General features: G+C 42.6%; 1 protein-coding gene across 11 annotated transcripts in view; it reads left to right on the top strand.

Moving 5' to 3' along the window:
• The window catches only part of NMNAT3 (nicotinamide nucleotide adenylyltransferase 3), a 114,211-nt gene that overhangs the window by 79,692 nt on the left and 14,266 nt on the right, over nucleotides 1-20,253 (top strand). For 8 of the 11 annotated variants that reach the window (XM_074031161.1, XM_065540000.2, XM_074031162.1 and 5 more), the window contains one exon: nucleotides 16,758-16,941. The exons of the other annotated variants lie outside the window; for them this stretch is intronic. In XM_074031161.1, coding sequence (XP_073887262.1) covers nucleotides 16,758-16,941 — 184 coding nt within the window. The remainder of the gene's footprint in view (nucleotides 1-16,757; nucleotides 16,942-20,253) is intronic. 11 annotated transcript variants of the gene reach the window in all.

Genomic DNA, 20,253 nt, shown 5'->3' with positions numbered 1-20,253 from the left:
ACAATACAGTATAACAACTATTCACATAGCATTTACATTGTATTAAAGATATTATAAGTAATCTAGAGATGAAGTATACAGAAGGATGTATGTAGGTTATATGCAAATATTACACCATTTTATATAAAGGCATTAAGCATCTGTGAATTTTGGTATCCATGGGAGATCCTAGAACCAATCCCCCGTGGATACCAAGGGATGACTATACTTATTAAAATAGTTCATATGTGTCAATAAATAGATGATCAATGAATGTGAGCAGGCAGTTCATAAAAAGAGAAATAGAAATGTCTAATAAATTTAAAATCACATCAGTAATTTTAAATGCAAATTGTAAACCACAAAATATTCCTACAGACTGGCAAAGGTGTTTTTAAATGAACAGTCCCAGTATGGCCTGATGCAATGAGATGGCATCTTTCATACCCGCTGGTGACTTTCTCTTCTTGTTCAGAATTTCTGAAAAGCAGTTTAGCAAGATACAGCAAAACACCCCAAAAAATTTCAAGTCAATAATTTTCTTTCTGATAATTTATCTTGAAAAACTATCCAAGACCTGGAACCAAGATCTACAAAGATAGTCATATTTGGATTCTAACACAAATTTTTTAAATATATTTTTAGTCTGTATCATTATGTATCTATTAAAAGTGATGGGGTTTTTTTGTTTTGTTTTGTTTTGTTTCAGTTGCAAGATTTAATAGAGTGAAAACAGAGCTCCCATCCAAAGGGAGGGGACCCAAAGGGGGTTGCTGTTGCTGGCTCAAATGCCTGGGTTTATATCCCGATCATTGTCCCTCCCACTGTGCTCTCAGGAGATAGATGATTGGCTATTTCTTTACCTCCTGTTTTTGCCTAGTTAGCATTTTAGTGAGCTCTCTGATTGGTCGGGTGTGAGCTAAGTTGCAAGCCCCGTGTTTAAAGGTGGATGCAGTCACCTTCCCAGCTAGGCTTAGGGATTCTTAGTCAGCCTAGGAAATCCAGCTAGTCCTGTCTCTCAGTGCCTCCTCTCAACAGGAAAACCTAAGTGCTGTTGGGGAGGTTGGCCAATGACCGCTGTAACTGCTTCCTGCTGTATTGGGGCGTAGTAGGGGTTGTGCAATTGAGACTTCCTCAGGAGGGGTGCCTTCGATGTCATTAACTTGGGAGCATGGGCTAGCAGGCCGGTCCAGGGGTCTGCGGTAGATCTTAGTCATGGACTGCATTTGGGGCTCCATTTGAAGAACCATTTGTAGTTTTATAGCTTTGATTCTGGAAGAGACAAACTTAACAAGGAGGTTAAAGATACAGGGATTGAAAGGTATGGCCTGCAGTGCAGGGGATTGTATCTTTGGCACACTTCACAGGCCCTGACTATCTGCTTGATAGTTTTGAAAAGGCCTGGTCCTGTAAATAATGACTTGGCCGTCTGATGGGTGCTATCAGTGCCTAAGTGAAAGGTTTGGTGAAGGGTTTTAAGTAATTTCCATTGGTTAGCTGTAGGCAAAAGTATTTTCCCTTTTTCAGTGGTTAGCCATCCTGAGGGGAGGAAACTATGTCCTCGTGAGGTTTTCCATTCTACTTTTTCTGTTGAGTACTGGGGCTTGGTTTCCTGGAGGGGATTACCCCATACTGGGGGTCCTTCTATAAGCATTTCTAATGGAGGGTCCCACCTTGCGGCTCTTTTGGCTTAAATATTCACTTAGTGGTTCTCTTTTATTTTTCTTTTTTTTTCTTTTTGATGACCCCAGTAGTGGAAGACTGTCACCTCTTTAGGTTTCTGTACAGCCAATAATAATCTCCTAATGGCTTCCTCATGTTTGATAGGTGTTCCCTCAGAAGTTAGGAATTCCCTTTCTCTCCATATTGCTGCTTGGGCATGGAGGACTAGGTAAGCAGACTTAGAGTCTGTATATATTTGCCCTTTTTCCTTCTCCTAATTCTAGTGTCCGAGTGAGGGCTGCTAGTTCTGCCAGCTGAGCACTAGGTCCTGGAGTGATGGGATTACTTTCAAGTATTCCATTATCACTGACCATTGCATACCCCGCTTTTTGAAGTCATTTTTCTACAAAGGATATCAGTATACAAGTTGAGGTCAGGAACAGTCAGGGGAACCTCTAGAAAGTCCCCTCAAGTGGCGTAGGTTTGAGCAATGACTTGTTGACAGTTATGTTCTGTCTTTCCTTCGTTGTCTGGAAGAAATGTGGCTGCATTAAGAGTTGCACAAGTGCACAGTTGCATCACTGGCCCTTCAAGTAATAGAGCCTGATATTTAAGTAAATGGTTGTCTGACAGCCACAAGTCTCCTTTAGCAGTGAGTATGCCATTCACATCATGAGATGTCCACACAGTAAAATCTCTTCCTTGTATTATTTTAGCTGCTTCAGATACCAAGACTGCTACTGCCACTACTACCTGTAAACAGTGAGGCCAACCCTTTGCCACTACATCAGTTTACTTACTCAGGTATGCCACAGGTTGCAAGCTCATCCCTCGGACCTGTGTAAGGACTCCTAGAGCTATTCCTGTTTTTTCTGTGACATATAAAGAAAAGTCTTGCCCCTTTGGCAAGCTTAACACTGGGGCTTGGGTTAGGGCCTTCTTTAGGGCCTGGAAAGCCACTTCTGCTTCAGGTGTCCATCTTAGTAAATGGATATTGGCTTTCTGAGTTTCCTTAATTAGTATATATAATGGTCTATTTCGCTGTACGTGGGAATCCATATTCGGCAGAAGCCTGTTATGCTAAGGAACGCTCTTAGTTGCTTTAGTGTTTTGGGATGAGGATAAGCCAGTATAGGCTGGATACATTCCTCACTGAGGGCCCTGGTGCCTTTGGATAATTTTAGCCCTAAGTATTTAACCTGCTGTGGAGCTGAGCCTTCGGTTTGGAAACCTTGTAGCCATAGGTAGCGAGGAAATTTAAGAGCGCTTGGGTGGCTTGATGGCATAAGGTTTCTGAACGGGTGGCTAAAAGTAAATCATCCGCGTACCAAAGGACAAGAGTGTCCAGGTATGAGAATTGGCTTGAGTCTCATACTTGGGCTAATGCCTGGCCAAATAGATAGGGGCTATCCCTGAACCATTGGGATAAAACAGTCCAGGTGAGTTGAGACGTTGGGTTTGAAGGATCTTCAAAGGCAAACAAGAATTGAGAGTCAGGGTGTAGAGGGATACAGAAAAAGGCATCCTTAAGGTCCAGGACTGTAAACCACTCTGCTTCCTCTGGTATTTGGGAAAGCAGAGTATAAGGGTTAGGTACAACTGGGTATAGAGGGACAACGGCCTCATTGATAATGCTGAGATCTTGCACTAACCTCCACTGTCTGTCGGGTTTCTGTACTCCTAAAATTGGAGTATTGCAGGGGCTATTGCATGGTTTTACTAGGTCTTGGGCTTTTAGGTCCTTAACACTCTTTTGGAGTCCTTGTTGGGCCTAAGGGAGTACTGCCTTTGGTAGGGAAAGGAGGCAGAAACCTTTAGTTTAACTTGAACAGGACGGGCATTCTTTGCTCGTCCATATTGTCCTTCTGTTGCCCAGACTTCAGGATTAATTCCTTCCTCAAGCAGGGGACAACAAACAGGTGTTCCTTCCCCTATGTTCAGGTGTACAGTGGCCCCTGCTTTTGCTAGAATGTCTCTCCCTAACAAGGGAGTGGGGCTTTCAGGAGTAATTAGAAAAGCATGTGAAAAGAGTAAAGTTCCCCAGTCACAGCTTAGTGACTGGGAGAAGTATCTAGTGACTGGCTGTCCTAGGACCCCTCGGATAGTGACAGATCTGGAGGACAGTTGTCCGGGACAGGAGAGTAAGACTGAGAAGGCCATGCCAGTGTCCAGGAGACAGTTAACTTCCTGGCCTTCAATGGTCAAGCATACCCGGGGCTCTGTGAGGGTGATGGCATGGGCTGGCGCTTGCCCCGGGCACCCTCAGTCCTGCTGCTGGATTATCTGGGTAGTGGCTTCTGACTCAGAGGACTTTCATCCCCTGGGGCAGTGGGCCTTCCAGTAATTCCCTTGACATAAGGGGCAAGGACGAGGGGGTGGCTTACTTCTATTTGGACAGTCTTTTTAGAGTGTCCTTGTAGACCGCACTGGAAGCAAGGCCTATTAGGCATTTGATTTGCCCAGCTTTTCCCTTTTCCAGAGCCTCCAAATTCTGCTTGGCTGAGGGCCATGACTAAAGCGGTGGCCTTTTTTTTAATCCTGTTTGTCCCGTTCCGCCTGCTCCTCCTGATCTCTATTATAAAAAAACCGAGATTGCCAAGTTCAATAGGGTTTCTAAGTTTTGCTCTGGGCCTAAGGTGGACTCTTGAAGTTTTTTCCTAATGTCTGCAGCTGACTGAGTGATAAACTTATCCTTTAAGATTAGTTGGCCTTCAATAGAGTCAGGTGACAGGGAGGTATGCTTCTTCAATGCCTCCCTTAGTCTCTCTAGAAAGGCAGTAGGATTTTCTTCCTTTCCCTGTGTTATAGTGGACATCATTGGATAATTCATAGGCTTCTTCTTAGTTTTCCTTAGTCCTCTAGCACGCAGGTTAGCAAGTGTCTGCGGCACCAATCTCCATGTTCTGATTCTGTGTCCCAGTGAGGGTCTACACTGTCTGCTGGCCTGTGGGGAATCTTTCTCTTTCCTCTGTTGTCATCCTATCATTGACCTGACAGCTACCAGAGATCGCCAAACTCTTGGGCTGCAGTTATGGCGGCACTTCTCTCATTTGGGGTTAGTGTCTGATCTAGCAGTAACATTATATCTCTCCATGTCAGATCAAAGGATTGTCCTAACCCTTGTAAAACATCAATATAGCCGTCAGGGTTATCTAAGAATTTACCTAGGTCTATTTTAATTTGCTTGAAGTCTGAGAGGGAAAAAGGTACATGCACTCTAGCTGGGCCGAATTCTCCTCCTCTCACTGCTTGGAGGGGGCATAATCGGGGAATATTGACACTCTTTGGTTCATTGTTTACCCCTTTGTCTCTCTCCTTTTGGATCGTTTGGGTTGAAGGGGGATCCTTATTAGTTGGGGAAGGAGTCGGGGGGATGCTGGGGTAGGGAGGTAGACTCTGAGGGCTTCCTGTAGGGCATAAATCACACTTTTTACACAATTGCGAGTTGTCTCTTAATGAAAAGAAAGTTTGTACATATGCCACTTCACTCCATTTGCCTTCTTTTCTACAAAGGAGGTCTAGTTGCAAGATGGTGTTATAATTTATACTTCCCTCAGAAGACCAGGTTTCTCCCCCTTGAAGAGGATATCATGGCCAGGTGGTACTGCAGAAGAATATAAGTCATTTCTTTCTTAGCGTCTGAGGGTCAAATTGGTCCCAGTTCTCCAGAATACATCTTAGGGGTGTTTTTGCCTTGGGGGGAACATTTCCCATCTGAAAAAAGAACACAGGGATGCCAGCACCCCTAGTCATTTTCCACTGAGCATTAGTCCTAGAGCATCCTCTATGGTCCTAATGCTTATTCCTTTCCAGGGTGTGTAACCACCCATGGACCTCTGCTTATTGGATTAGTTACTCTCACCGGTGTAGCAGTCCTGCACCTGTTTTCCCGCCTTGACCACAAAGAAAGGGGCCCGGGCTGCTGGGTTCTTGTGGTCCTTTACCAGCGTTCCCAATATTGCCTTTGTGCTCAGGGGTGAGTCCTAGAGCTGGGCTGGGTTCCTGAGTATTTCATAACAACCCAGCTGCCCCATCAGGATGTATTCCCATAAAAGCAGTTCTTATGCAAATTCATTTCAGAGATGGTGTAGGTAACCTTTTGAGTCAGGATTGAGATAGTCTTTTGATTCTGTAAGTACATTAAGGCTTGGTTGAGTGCAAACGGCTTGCACGTTTGAGGAGATCAATCATTAGGCAATTTTTCTAAGTCTGCTTCCACAAGAGTCTGTATCAATTACTGAATACCCATTGTGGTTTTTTCCTCAATCACCTGGGAGGAACCATCTATCTCCTGTCCTGAAGGGAGTTCCTCTTAGCTCTGGTCGGACCCTTATATGGTAATTAAGATTTAAATCCCCTGTTAGGAAATCTGTTGGGTTAAGGGAATTACCAGTGGTTGGTGTTAAATTATCTTTTTTTTTTTTTAACAGAATAGCCCCATATTTTAAGATTTTTGAGTTAGTAAGCTACCTTTTTGCTTTTTTGACTTAGAATAATTCTGAACTGGTGAGGTGTGCTAACAATGAGGTTTCCTCCAAAAGTTACTTTTCTACTTTCTTCTGTTAGCAAAGCAGTTGCCGCTACAGATTGAATACTGCTACAGATTGAATGGGTTACTGGGTTAAGGATTTTTGATAGGAAAGCTATGGGTTGTCAGTGGTCTCAGTGTTTTTGGGCTATGCCCTTGTTTACAGTGACAACAAGGTAGTATTGGAGTATTATAGGATCATGGAGAAGACCTTCAATTATCAATTATAGGTTTTAAATTTACCCTTGCTTTTAGAGGAATAGGGCACACAGGGTTTTTTTTGTGTTTTTTGTTTTTTGTTGTTGTTGTTGTTGTTTTACTATTTTTATCTTTCTCTTTCTTTTACTCTTTGACTCCCTCTGTCTCTCTCTCTCCTCTGTCCCTCTCCTCCATCTCTCTCTGCCTCTCCTCTCTCTCTCTCTGCTCCATCTTTCTCTCTCTTTCCTCTGTCTCTCTCTCTTCCATGTGTCTCTCTCTCTCTCTCTTTCTCTCTCTTTCTCTCTCTCTCTCTTCCATGTCTCTCTCTCTCCTCCTCTTAGCCACAAACTTAGGGCCCTGGCAAGGGTGGTGGGGAATGGGTCCCACATAACTGCCCATGTCGAGAGTTGTGTGTCTAAATTGGGAGGGACATCAGGGACAAGACTCCCTGGGTTTATAGCCTAGATGCCTAAGGACTCAGCGTAGAGCTTCCTTAGATGCCTTTGGAGATACAACTTGCTAGAGGAAATGAAAGTCTGAACCTTTAGTACCTAGGAGGCAGGGATCAGAGGAAGCAGATTCAGAGGTAAGGAGAATTTTGGGGCTACACTCTCAAGAAAGTCACAGTCAGGACCCAGGAGGTATGGGTCAGAAGGAAAGGTAGGGGTGCATGCATGGGTGACTGTTGAGTAGAGACTTCTGGCTGCACCATGATCTCTACCAGCTACTGCCAGGAGTTCGGGACAACAGCTTTCTGCCTCTAGTTGGCCCTCAGCTTCCCCAAGAAAATTGAAAGTGGAAGCTAGCTCCAGGCAGACCAACGTCCCCAGCCCAGAAGGGTTGAGGGTTGTTAGAAAGCCCTTCCCCAGATAGCCTCACACCTGAGTCTTAAGTCCTGCAGCCACGCAAATCGTTTTTAACTGGCCGACAGATGCCTGGTATTTTCCTCCAGTTCTGAGGAAGAATAGGACAGAATAGCAAGCAAAAGTGGTCCCATATTACTCACCGCTTTGGAGGTCCCATCTGGGTTGCCAAAATGTTACCAGGGGGTCCTTGCTCCCCGAGCTCCCAAGATGGTGGCGGGCCGCTTCCAAAATGGCAGCGGGCCACTTCCAAGATTGTTGCAAGCCTTGTGGTCTCTGACCTGGGGTTCTTGGCCTCACAGATTCCAAGGAATGGAATCTTGGGCCATGCGGTGAGTGTTATAGCTCTATTAGAAGCCATGGGTCACAGAAGAGAACCATGGAACCCAGTGACTCAGCTCGATTAGTGTTCAGCTCAATTAGGACAAACCCCGGCACTTAGCCGTGTGGAAACAATGGCAAGCCTTTAGCCCAATCAAGAGCCCAGTGGGCGCCTCACTGGATCAGGAGCACAGCAGACACTCTGCCAGATCTGGAGGGATGGAAGTCAGCAACGATCTGCAACAGTAGCAAACAGCAGTGGTGGACAGCAAGCGAAAGCTCAGCTCCAGCTGTAACAAACACGGACCAGAAGAGTGCAGTTGCAACATTAACAGAATGAAAACAGAGCTCCCATATAAAGGGAGGGGACCCAAAAGGGGTTGCCCTAAAAGTGATGTTTTCAAGAGTGCTAATGACCAAGAAGAACACATATCATATAATCTAAATAAAGAAGATATAAAAATGAATTTACATTATTTGAAGAAAAATATACAAAAAAATGCAAAATGAACTATAATATAAACCATATTAACCTCTTACATATGTTTTACTTTTTATCCTTCACACTTTTCAGTAGACTGTAATATTTCTACAGTGTGCATTAATTTTTAAGCTTATTTTATATATCATATTTATAAATTTATTAGATAATAAAAGTTGTTATTCTAAGGCTTATAGTGTTATTTGTTCCATCCTCATTTCTGATTCCTGGTTCCCAGAACAATCACTTATGCCTCTTTCAGATGTTTTCTCTGGTACTTGACTCCCCATTTCTAAATAATAAGCTTATACTGTTGTATCTTGTTTTTTTCAGATTTAGATAATATATCTTGGCTTCCTTCAGGAAAAATGAAGATTTCACTCTCTCACACCTTCACCCTCCCATTCACACCTCGCCTCCACCACATGCTCCCAAATTGATTAGCTCATAACTTTGGGTTCAATTCATATTATTGTTCACATTTATGTCTATGTAAATAGTGTCAACAAAACCATGCAGTGCACTATGATTCCATTGCCTCTCATATAAACTTTGGGTTTTTTCCTAGAGTTAATAATTGTTCATTTATTTGTTGCCTTAGTTCCTTATGCCTATCATTAATTCAGTCTCAATTTTACCAAAAGATCTCTAAAACTCTTCTTAGTACAGACAAATTAATCAGATGATCTATCTGTTCCATTTTTTGTCTGCCCATATCCCTCCTAAAGCCCTCCAGGTCCTGTCTGGACATCCAGCTCTGTGTACCCACTATACTGTCATCCTGGGATTGCCTTTCACTGTCTCCCTGGGGATTCTCTTTGCCTGTTTCCTGATTCAAAACCCTTGTTTCTTGGATCCCATGTCTTCTCTTCTGCTTTTGGGTTTACTCTCTTATTTGGGTGGTGGAATGCGTCCTCCAGCATCTTTGTGAAAAAAGGGTATAGAGGAGGTAAATTTTCTGAAACCTAGCATGTATGAACACATCTTCATGCCATACTTCAAAGGGCAGTAAACTACAGCCCACAAGCCAAATCTGACCCATATCCTATTTTCATTTATGTTGTGAGCTACGGATGGTTTGCTTACATTTTTTCAATGGCTTCAAAAATTATGCAACAAAGTTTGTATGTAGTCCATAAAAACTGTATGTGGCCTGCAAAGCGTAAACTATTTACCGTCTGTCCCGTAATAGAAAAAGCCTGCTGACGCCTGTTCCAATTGATTGGTAGCTTGGCCAAATGTAGAATTAAGGTTGGAAATTATTTTCCTTTAACATTTTGAAGACTTCCCTCCACTGTCTCCTGGATTCAAGACTTGCTGTTGAGAAATCCAATGCTATCCTGCTTTCCAAGTTCTGTATATTAAACCTCTGGTATCTCTTTTGAAACTTTTGAAACTTTTAGGACCTTCTGTTTAAACCTACTGGTCTAAAATTTTATAAGGTTTTGACATTGTGTGAATCTTCTTTTATGCCAAATGCTGATTCTCAGAGGACCATTGATTCTGAAAATGTATGTCCTTCTAGTCTGGGAAAGTAGAATGTCTTATTTATTTGATGATTTCTTCTGTTCTCCTGTTCTCTTTCAGAAATTTCTATTAGTTCCATGTGTACCTCATAGATAAAACCTCTAGTGTTTTCTTCTTTGTAGTATACAATTCCTGCATACAATTCCTGAAAATCCTGCATACGATTTCTGCATTGCCTTTGTATCCTCCAAGTTCCTTTGCTCCTGGTAGCTGTTTTAGTCTCTGTCTTTCATGGTAAGCACCTTTCCAAAATTTGTCTCTTCCTAGACTGTCCACTTATGTTTGCAGATCAGGCCCCAGATGTAGGCTAGAAGTTCTTGATGTGAGTGTAAAGCTGGTAGACCTCACGGTTATATGGTCAGGTCCTAGGTTCAAGACCCCCAAATGTGTATAGATGTTGGTGTCTTCTCCTAGGTAGGTCTGTTCCCCAGAGAGACATTCTGGGAAACATACTTAATCTTTCTGTCTTAAAGATGTTACTTCCCCGCACTCAACTGTGCCTATATTTGAGAATGAAGGTTCTCTCTGGTCCAACCCAGGCAGAAAGCAGATATCTGCCCTTCTGCCACAATGGGAGGATAAGGTAGGCGATTGGAGGCTGGGGTGGATCTAAAGACTCTTCAGACAAACTCTCAACTGGCCCTCCTGTTTTCAGGCCCTCTGGCACCCCCACCTGGAGAGGTTCTTGGCTCCTTCAGTTCCTCAGCCACTCTGGGCCTCTGCTACTGCGCAGCTTGCCTCTTATGCCTTCCCTGCATGCAGAAGACTCTGCTTGGTTTGTTACTGTTTTTTATCAGCTCTCCAGTGTCCAAAATGTTTTGCGTTTTCCCAACTATTGTCTCCTTTTGCACTCTCTTTGCTCTTGTGATTTCATGCTTTGTTTATTCCTTTATCATTTTATTAGTTTTCAGAGAGGGTGAAGATAAACAAGGAATTCTATCTGTAAGGATAGTATATCTTTGTTCTAACTGATGTGCTCGTCGTGTTATCCAGAACGAAAAGACAAGTTCTTGTCCTTAAGGAGTGCTCAGTGTCATGGGAAAGGCACAGGCAGATGAATCATGTTCATACAGGTGCTGTAATGGAGATGAGTCTGAGCAGCAGAGGGTCACAGGAGAAGTATCTGCATCTAGTGGGGGAGGGGCTGGGAGGGTCACTGGGATTGTGGCCAAGAGCAGTGGGGAAGGGAAAAGGCTCGGACTTACGACCATTTGGAGGGCAAGAAGGAGTTTTAGATCAAATTGTTATTTTTATTGACTCTCCTCTCCTGGGTGCTATAAAAAGCATTGATTTCTCAATGCAGGGCCTGCCCTATCAAGATGAGCTAAAGCATCACAGGTGACACCTGGGTATCCAACATGCCCAGCAGAGCTGCCTGGGGAGAGCCCTGTCCTTCCACCATTTTCTTCTATAAAACAGAAATTAATGTGAAGGCTAAATGGAAATTGCTCAAGAAAGTCAGCACCCAACAGGAGTTAGTCCTCCTAGCCCCCATTTCTTTTAAACAGGAAGAGAAAAAGAAGTAGCATGTATGTCCCGTGTATAACATGGAGCTCAGATATGCAGAAAGATCACTAACTTTGCTTTCTGTAACATTCAGGTTGATCTTAAGCCACCATTCCATGAATTGTGAAAAAATGTGCCACTTCAAGGGGTTCTTGAAGTTGTGAACTTTTTAATGTTCAGCTTAGTCTTTTACAGGTTAGTTATTAATCGAGTGCATTTTTTCCTGCCTACCTCCCCACGAGTGCATTAAGCATCCTGGATGGCTTAGCATTCTGGCTTCCAAAACAGGGCAGCTGCCCTCACTACTTTCTAGCCAAGGGATCTGTCCTTAATCTTAGGCACTGGCATCTATCCACTGTCACTCCACTATTGAAGCCTCCTCAACTTTTCTTGTCTCAGGCATTATATCCCTGCTGTCTGGATCTGTGCCTAGGCGCCCCCTGGTACTGCCAATGCCATAGTCCCTGGCCTTGGACTGAACTCCCTATACCCTGTATCTACCCGCTAGTAGCTGACTACTAGGTACTACCAAGTACCTGCTGACTGCTAATTCTCAGCCTCCTTCACTATTCCTCTTAAGGAGACTTAGAATTGCTGTGGATCTGTGCCATGCCCTGCCAAAGCTGAAGGAGAGTGTTCTGAAGCCCTCTCTGCTATATATGCCACATGCCATTTCTACCCTGTCAGTGCCGTTCCATATTGGCACAGAGCAATGCAAGGTGGTCTTCCAGAATTCCAGGTGGGAAGCAAAATATAAACTCCACTGCTCTACCATTGCCAGATTTAACTGGGCCTCTTAACTATGCCCTCCCAAACCCCAATACAAATTAGGTTTATCTCTGCAGGTTATGAGAATATAGGGAGCAGGCCTAATGCCTGTCTAAACTGTCACCACAGACATTGTCTATCAGGTTCTTCTCTGCCCTTCTGCCCATCCTTCCACCTCACCTCACCCTCAGGCCAAGAAGGGCCTTTTGTTTTCATTTTCACATTCTTTTCTTTTTACTGCTCTGTGAGCTTTAGTGAAACTGTGCATTCTGATTCCCTGGGTTTTCTGGTTCTTGATTATTTTAAGAGTAACTTTTGGAACTTAAACAAACCTTTTCTCTCTCAATATAGCCTGGCTCTTTTAAATGAAAGCTTTAACCTTCACAAGCATTACCTCTGAAATGAGTTTCAAGAGCCAGTTGTGGGAGTCAAAAACTGAATATGACCTCCTTGCTCTCAGCTGGGTTCTGCCATCCCCTTGAAGGAGGGAGTACCTCAGCCCTCAGGAAGGAGAGCCTGGGCCTGCCAGGATTACCATGCATGGAAAATGCTTCCAGTTTCTAGAGGGGCAGGCCACACTCTTAGGATCAACTTTCCCATTACAACAAAAAAAAGTGGTGGGTAGAACGTTTTCCACACTTCACCTTTTTTTAACTTTTATTTTGGGTTCGAGGGTACATGTGAAGGTTTGTTTTGTAGATAAACTCATGTCACAGGGGGTTTCTTGCACAGATTATTTCCTTACCCAGGTTTTAAGTTTAGTGCCCATTAGTTGTTTTCTCCGCTCCTCTCACTCTCCACCATCCACCCTCAAGTAGACCCCAGTATGTGTTGGTCGCTTCTTTGTGCTCATGAGTTCTCATCATTAGCTTCCACTTGTAAGTGAGAACATGCAGTATTGGTTTTCTGTTCTCCTTCTCTTTAGCAAACTTCACTTTTAAAGCTAAAAAACTGAAAGTTAAACACCTGTAACCAGAGAGGTTAGCAGGCTATGGGAGCACCAGAGCCTCTGGTGCCCTGTGAGCACTTGCCAGAACTGCTCACTTAAGCTTTGAATCAGCAGCCATGCAAGTGGGGAAGAATAGAATTCAGAGACTGGATCCCTTCTAAGCTGAGAGGCCTCAGAGTTGACTTCCCACAGGGAGCTATACCCTCAGGGGTAAAGTGAACTAGATCTTAATTCACCTTTTCTCCCTAGTCCTAGAGAACTTCTGAGAAGCCTTAGTGCCTTAGTGCTGAGACAAGCAAAAGAAGAAAAGTGAAAGGATAAAATATCCCTAGGAAGAAGTAGCCACACATGAGTCCTTCCTCAGATTTGAAACTCCCATCCTGGATTAGCCAAAAAAACTCAAGCCAGGAATTTGATTTCAGGTTATTCATGAGCTTTAATAACTCTAGGTGCCTGACAAAAGCAAATATGAAGTGTCTCTGGAATATCTATCTTAGATCTGGAGATCCTTCACAAATAACTGCTCAGGGGCATTCACCAGAAAACATTCAAAAATAACTAGGCACAAAAGAAAACAATATAACTAAGAACTATCAGAAAAAAACAGACAACTGAAATAACCTGTACAGACTTTGAAATTGGCATTGTATGATACAGATTTTAAAAGTAGCATTTATATCTAAAGAAAAAAGAAACTATAGAAAGTCACTTACCAGATTTGATGAAAAACTCATCAGAATTTATAGAAATTATGACCAAAATAAACAAAATTAAAAGTTTATTGAAAGCCCATTAAATGTGTGCACACCAAAAACAGGATCCCAAAATACATGGAGCGGAAACTGATAGAGCTGAAAGGCAAAATAGACAAATTCGCAATTATAGGTAGAGACTTCAACACCCCACAATTGCCAATTACTGCTGCTGGACAGAACTACTGGACAGAAAATCAGCAAGGATATAGAACTAAAGACACTCAACAACAGCATCAAATTGACGTGTAATAGAACTCTCCATCCAGCAACAGCAGAATATATATTTTTAAGCACCTATGGAATATTCACTAAGATAGGTCATATTCTGAACTATAAAACAATCCTGAAAACGTATGAAACGAAAGATGAAAGTACTAAAAAGAAAAACAGAAAATCCACAATCATAGTGAGAGATTTTAACATGCCTCTGTTTACAAAAAAAAATCAGAACGTAGATTTAAGCAAAACAATTAGTAATCTTGACTGAATGGACAGAACATTACATTTGACAACCATAGAATATGCATTCTTTTTAAGCACACGTAGGACATTTACCAAAACTCACCGTATACTAGGATTAAATCAAATATCAACACGTTTCACAAGATTGAATCAATATAGAGTATATTCTCTGACTGCGGTGCAACTAAGCTAGAAATCAATAACAAAAAGATAACCAAAAATCACAGTTTGGTAATTAAGAAAAATACTTCTAAATAATTCATAGATCAAAACAGACGGGTAATAATGGAAATTAGAAAATGCTTTGAACTGAATGATCATGAAAACACTACATATCAAAATTTGTGGGATTACTTAGAGGGCAATTTTATAGCCTAAACTGTATATAGTAGGAAATAAGGATGTGAGGGCGATCTGGCTGTGACATCTGTCACCACACTGATCGCCAGAGTTGATTCGGTCGATCTGGCTGGCTAGGCGGGTTCCCCTTCCTCCCTCACTGCTCCATGTGCGTCCCTCCCGAAGCTGCGTGCTGGGTTGAAGAGGATGACTATCCCCGATAGAGGAGGACCTTCAGTCAAGGGTATACGAGTAGCTGCACTCCTCTGCTAGAACCTCCAAACAAGTTCTCAAGGAAATAAGCAGACTGCAAATTAAGTTTAGGCGTACACCACAAGAAGTTAGAAAAATAATAGCAAAATAACACCAGTAGAGTAGAAGGATAGATTTATTAAAAATAAGACCAGAAATTAGTGAAACAGAAAGCAGACCTTCAGTAGAGAAAACCAGTATGCCAGAAGTTGGTTCTTTGCAAAGAACCAACTAATAAAATGACAAGCCTCCAGCAATATTGCCCAAGGATAAAGAAAGAAGTCACAACGAACATTAGGAGTGAAAATGGGCATCACTGCAGATGGTTCAGATAAAAGACATTAAACAGGTAAAAGAATATCATAAAGAACTTTATGCCTGTAAATTTCAAATTTTAGATATGATAAGCAGAATCCTGGAAAATGTAAGTGGCCAAAATCATAATGAAGAAGTGAAAATCTGAATTATAATCGTTAAAGAAATTAAATTAGTAGTCAAAAATTTGACTACTGAGTCTGCTCCCACTCAGGATGAGGCACTGGAGATATTTATCACCTGCCTGAATCCAGGCTGCCAGGTGGTGAGCGTCTGTCTGTATGTGCAACACAACTGCTCTCTCTTATCTAGGAATGTAGCAGGTCGTCCAGGGTATCATCTCTCCTGTCAGTGACAGCACAAATTAAACTCTGGCCTCACAAAACTTCACTGGTGAGTTCTACAAAACACTCAGCAAAAGAAAAAAAAAATGTTGTTTCAGGCTGGGCACAATGGCTCATGCCTGTAATCCCAGCACTTTTGGAGGCCGAGATGGGTGGGTCACTTGAGGTCAGGGGTTGGAGACCAGCCTGGCCACCATGGCAAAACCCTGTCTCTACTAAAAATTAAAAAATTGGTTGGGCATGGTAGCACATGCCTGTAGTCACAGCTACTCGGGAGGCTGAGGCAGGAGAATTGCTTGAACCCAGGAGGCGGAGGTTGCAGTGAGCTGAGATCGCACCACTGCACTCCAGCCTGGGTGACAGAGCAAGACTCTGTCTCAAAAATAAAGTTATTTCAGTCCTAACACAAGATCTGTTACAGGATTGAAAAAGAACTCTCCAACACTTTCTATGAGGCTAGCATAACCTTGATACCAAAACCTGATTAGGACAGTGAGAGAAAGGAAAATTATAGACCTGTCTTACTACCTAAAAAACAAATTAGCAAAGTGAACCCACCAATACACAAGAAAGGTAATATATCTTGGCCAAATAGGGCTTATCTCAGGAATGCAGTGTTAGTTTAGGATTAGAAAATTCATCAATGCAATTTACTATATTAACTGAGTAAAGGAGAAAAAAAAATCGCACAATCAAGAGTTGCAGAAAAAACATTTAATAAAATTCAACATTCATTTATGGCAGGCACTCTTAAACTAGGAATAACAGGGAATGTCTCATAACAACATATTTGTCAAGATAGACTAGGCTAGCTGCAATAATAAATCCTCTAGTTTTAGGAGCTTAACACATGAAAATATATCTCTCACCAAATGAATCCCATGTGGGTTTAGAAGATCTACAGGGCAGTTATCATAGTGAGCACAGTCCATGTCTATTTCAAAGTACACTCTCCCATTCCTGGGAGAAAGAGCACATTCCTCTCAGGTCAGTGATGGCCTGTGTAGTCCATCTACAGCCAATACCCACCAACCCTGGTTCACGCTAAAATCTCATCCTTTTGTCCTTCATCCTCAAAATCCCCATTTGGGCTAAGAAACTACATATAATTTTCATCCTCACATAGAGGGCAAAAATAGTGCCCCTGTTCATTCCTAGAGGAGGGGAAGTCATGCTGTTCCTCAGCTATATCCTGATCCTAACTGTCCACACTGCTGTATGGGACCCTTGCCTGAGCTCCACCCTCACAGCCTTTGTCTCAGCAGAGAAACCTTTCTCTCAGTGCTCCCTGGGTTGTAGAAGACTCTAGAGGAGAAGCACATGTTCACTAAGGTAGTGCCTTTACCCTTCCCTAAAGGAGCTACCCTTTCTCCCCCATGAGAGAATGCCAGAGTCTACTCCCACTTAGGATGAGGCACTGGAGATATTTAGCACCTGCCTGAATTCAGGCTGCCAGGTGGCGAGCACCTGTCTGTATGTGCAACACCACTGCTCTCTTTCTTACCTAGGAATGTACCAGGTCATCCAGGGTATCATCTCTCCTGTCAACGACAACTATGGGAAGAAAGACCTCGCAGCTTCTCATCACCGAGTGGCAATGGCCCGGCTGGCCCTGCAGACATCCGACTGGATCCGGGTGGACCCCTGGGAGAGTGAGCAGACACAGTGGATGGAGACAGTGAAGGTGCTGAGGTAATGGTAGTCACTCTCCTGTGTGATGACCAGGGGTCATGGGAGATGTCTGCAGAGCCTGCGGGGTAAAAGGTAGGGCAGATTGTGGGGCTGGGTTTCTGCCAGGCCTTCTCAGCAAATATCCAAGAAGCAGTTTCTACTTAGCAGGAGAGAGACCAACAGATTCACATTCTCAGAGGGGTCCCTGAGCAGAAAAATTACAAAACACTATCCTTTCAAAAGCACTTTGTAGAAACACCCAACCTTATGTCAGATGACTGTAGCACTGGGGTCTAGCACCACCACTTAGTAGCTGTGTGACTTTAAGCAAGTTATTTGACGTCTCTGAGACGTATTTCTCACTTGCAAAATGGAGACAGCAAAACCTAATGAGGATTTTTTAAATGTAAATAACTTTCCTGACCCAGAACTACATAATAATATTCAGTAGGTGGGACCTTTTGTTATTTTTATCATAGTCTAGGCTGAAAACTACATCTTTAGAATAAGCTGTCTTTTTTAATTGTACAATTCCTGGGTTATGTAAACCCAGACTTTTATGTGAAATAGAAAAAAAGACTGTAAATCTAGAAACAGTTACTCTGGATTATTTTTTCTTCTGGAATTTCTATTTGTATTCAGCATATGTAATCAAACTGTTTAAAACCCCAAGCCAGCCCTGAATGTTAGGGCAGTGGGTCACTAGCTTGTGTCTGCAAACTTTAAGGGGAATTGCCAGAGAAGCAGGAAGTCCCACCTCTCCTGGCTGTTGGGATTGTGAGGATGGCCTGCCTCATCACTAATGACAACCAGCTCTGCTGGAAGGGATTGCAAATTGCTGTGTCTTTTGTCTATTTAGAACCACTAGGATCGGCAGGAAATGGGAGGCACAAGGGACAAGGTGGAATGATTGACAGGCCTGTTCATAATGTGTTTTAGTTTTCATTTGTTCTTGTCTTCAAAATCACTTGGGAGAAAAAGGTTTACCTTTTTAGTAGAGGTAATCATTTAGTTTTTATATCCTGGTTCTTATTACTTACCTTTTACTGGGGAAAGAAGCAGCCGGAAGCATTCAGCAGTTAGTGTTGCTTCAGAACCTGTTGCCAAATTAAAAGGAGAGCCATTATAAAATAATTGTTATGACACATGCTCTTCTTTATTTTTTTAAACTACCCATTAGTATAAACAAAGACCCATATATTGAAAATTATATAAGGAATAAATTGACACCTAGATCATCCTTTTAGAATGAGTCATGCAGTCATTTCTCATTAGAAGCAAGAGAATAGATAGATCATCCAACAAGTAGTTTAGCTTGAATATGTAGGCAGAAACAGACGCTTTCTCCTCCACCCAGTGAGAAGCACTGTAGCCTAGGACACAGGTTTTAGAGCCAAATTTACTAGCGGAATGACTTACGTGATTTAGCCTCCCTGAGTCTCAATTTCTCACCTAATAAAATGGAAATGACATCACCCACTTCACTAGGATTCTGTGTGAATTAAATGAGATGATGTAGGCAAAACACCTGGTTTATGGTAGGCACTTAATAATGTTAGCTACCTTCCCTGAATCCCTAATGCTGGCCCATAATTTGTCCTCAAAACAGATAAGCCATTCATGGATAAATAGAAGTTGACCATAGTACTATTTATGATTACTTGTGCTTTGGCTGCAAAATACAGGAGTGAGCTAAGATTGTACTGAACGCATTCGTTTTCTTTTTAATTTTTTTTTTTTTTTTTTGAGATAGGGTCTCAAAAAAAAGCTCCATGGTGATTCCAATACAGGCTAGCGCACCGCTTCAGCTGCCAAGTTTATGAATTAAGCTCCGTTGCTCAGGCTGGAGTGTAGTGGCACAATCTCGACTCACTGCAACCTCTGCCTCCCAGGTTCTAGCAATTCTCCTGCCTCAGCCTCCCAAGTGGCTGGGATTATAGGCACACACCACCACGCCCAGCTAATTTTTTGTATTTTTAGTAGAGGTGGGGGTTCACCACGTTGGCCAGGTTGGTCTCCAACTCCAACCTCAGGCGATCCACCCACCTCAGCCTCCCAAAGTGCTGAGATTACAGGCATGAGCCACCACACCCAGCCTGTTTTTAATTTTTTTTGTTTTATATCTCCTTTATTCCTGTGTTTCTTGGTGTTGGCCTGCACACTGGAATCACCCAGGGAGCTTTTAAAAGTACCCATGTCTGGATCTCACCCCAGAGACTAGCATGTCTTTGGTCTGGGTTGGGGCATCAGGATTTTTAAAAGCTACCGGGTTATTCTAATATATGGCTAGCCAACAGCTTCAGCTGCCAAGTATATGAATTAAGTTTATGATCAGTGCCAAGATGCATCCAAACCAGTGGTCTCAACTCTGGCTGCAGGAATCACTTAATAAGCTTTTCCAAATGCTCACCTCCTCCCACCCACCCCAGAGATTTTGATTTGTCAGGGATGGGCTCTAAACATTGCTATTTTTATGAAAGTTCCCATATGTATTTTGTGCAACCAAAATTGAGAATCACTGTTACAGTCAACACAGTTTTATAAAATGCTGATTAAGATTTTTAAAATTATTATTTGGAGTGAGTTTCATCTCCAAAATGTACCAACTGCATTTGTGTTTGATTACTAACACTTTCTGAAAAGTATCAAAATTGAGGATTTGTAAGACTGAAAATCCAGTTATAATTGTAAAGTCAGGTGGTTTTAGAAGCATGGTAGAAATCCACCCATCCTTTGCTCCATTTAGTTTCCTCTTGATAATGTCCGTAGTTAATCTACATCATAGTGGCATAGTAACAAACATCGCTATAATGGAAATTCACTGTGAAGCGTATTAAGGATTCCTTCTTTCCCTATAAGATTGTTTCTTTTATTCTAATTTTTTAAATCTAGGTCAACTTCCATGCCTTTAGGACACTTGATAACATATGTCACTCACCTTTTCCTTGTGTTGTGGGCAAGGCCTTAGTCACATGCCACTTGATGTAATCCATCATCGTCATCACCCTTTCATGCATCCCTTTGCAAACGTGATCTTGTGCTGTCCTCATTTTATAGATAAAGAAACTGAGGCTCAGAGAGGCTACGTTAATCACAGTCACACACAAATAAACAGGACGTGGAGCTCCCATCTGTGGAGCTCTGAAGTCATGCTTATGGCCATCTTCAAAAACAGGGATCTACAGGCTGGGAGCATGATGTGGCTGGCTTTACACCTGCCACAGCTACCCTCCAATCTTTCCTGAAGACCAGTGGGGCTGCTGAGGACACCAAGAACATGCCCCCAGGGTCAGTCCACAGGCCCAAGGTACCACTCAGGCAGGCAGCAAGAAG

Source organism: Macaca fascicularis, chromosome 2, assembly GCF_037993035.2.
Source record: "Macaca fascicularis isolate 582-1 chromosome 2, T2T-MFA8v1.1".
NCBI classification, from domain to species: domain Eukaryota; kingdom Metazoa; phylum Chordata; class Mammalia; order Primates; family Cercopithecidae; genus Macaca; species Macaca fascicularis.
This window is presented reverse-complemented; position numbering and strand designations above follow the sequence as displayed.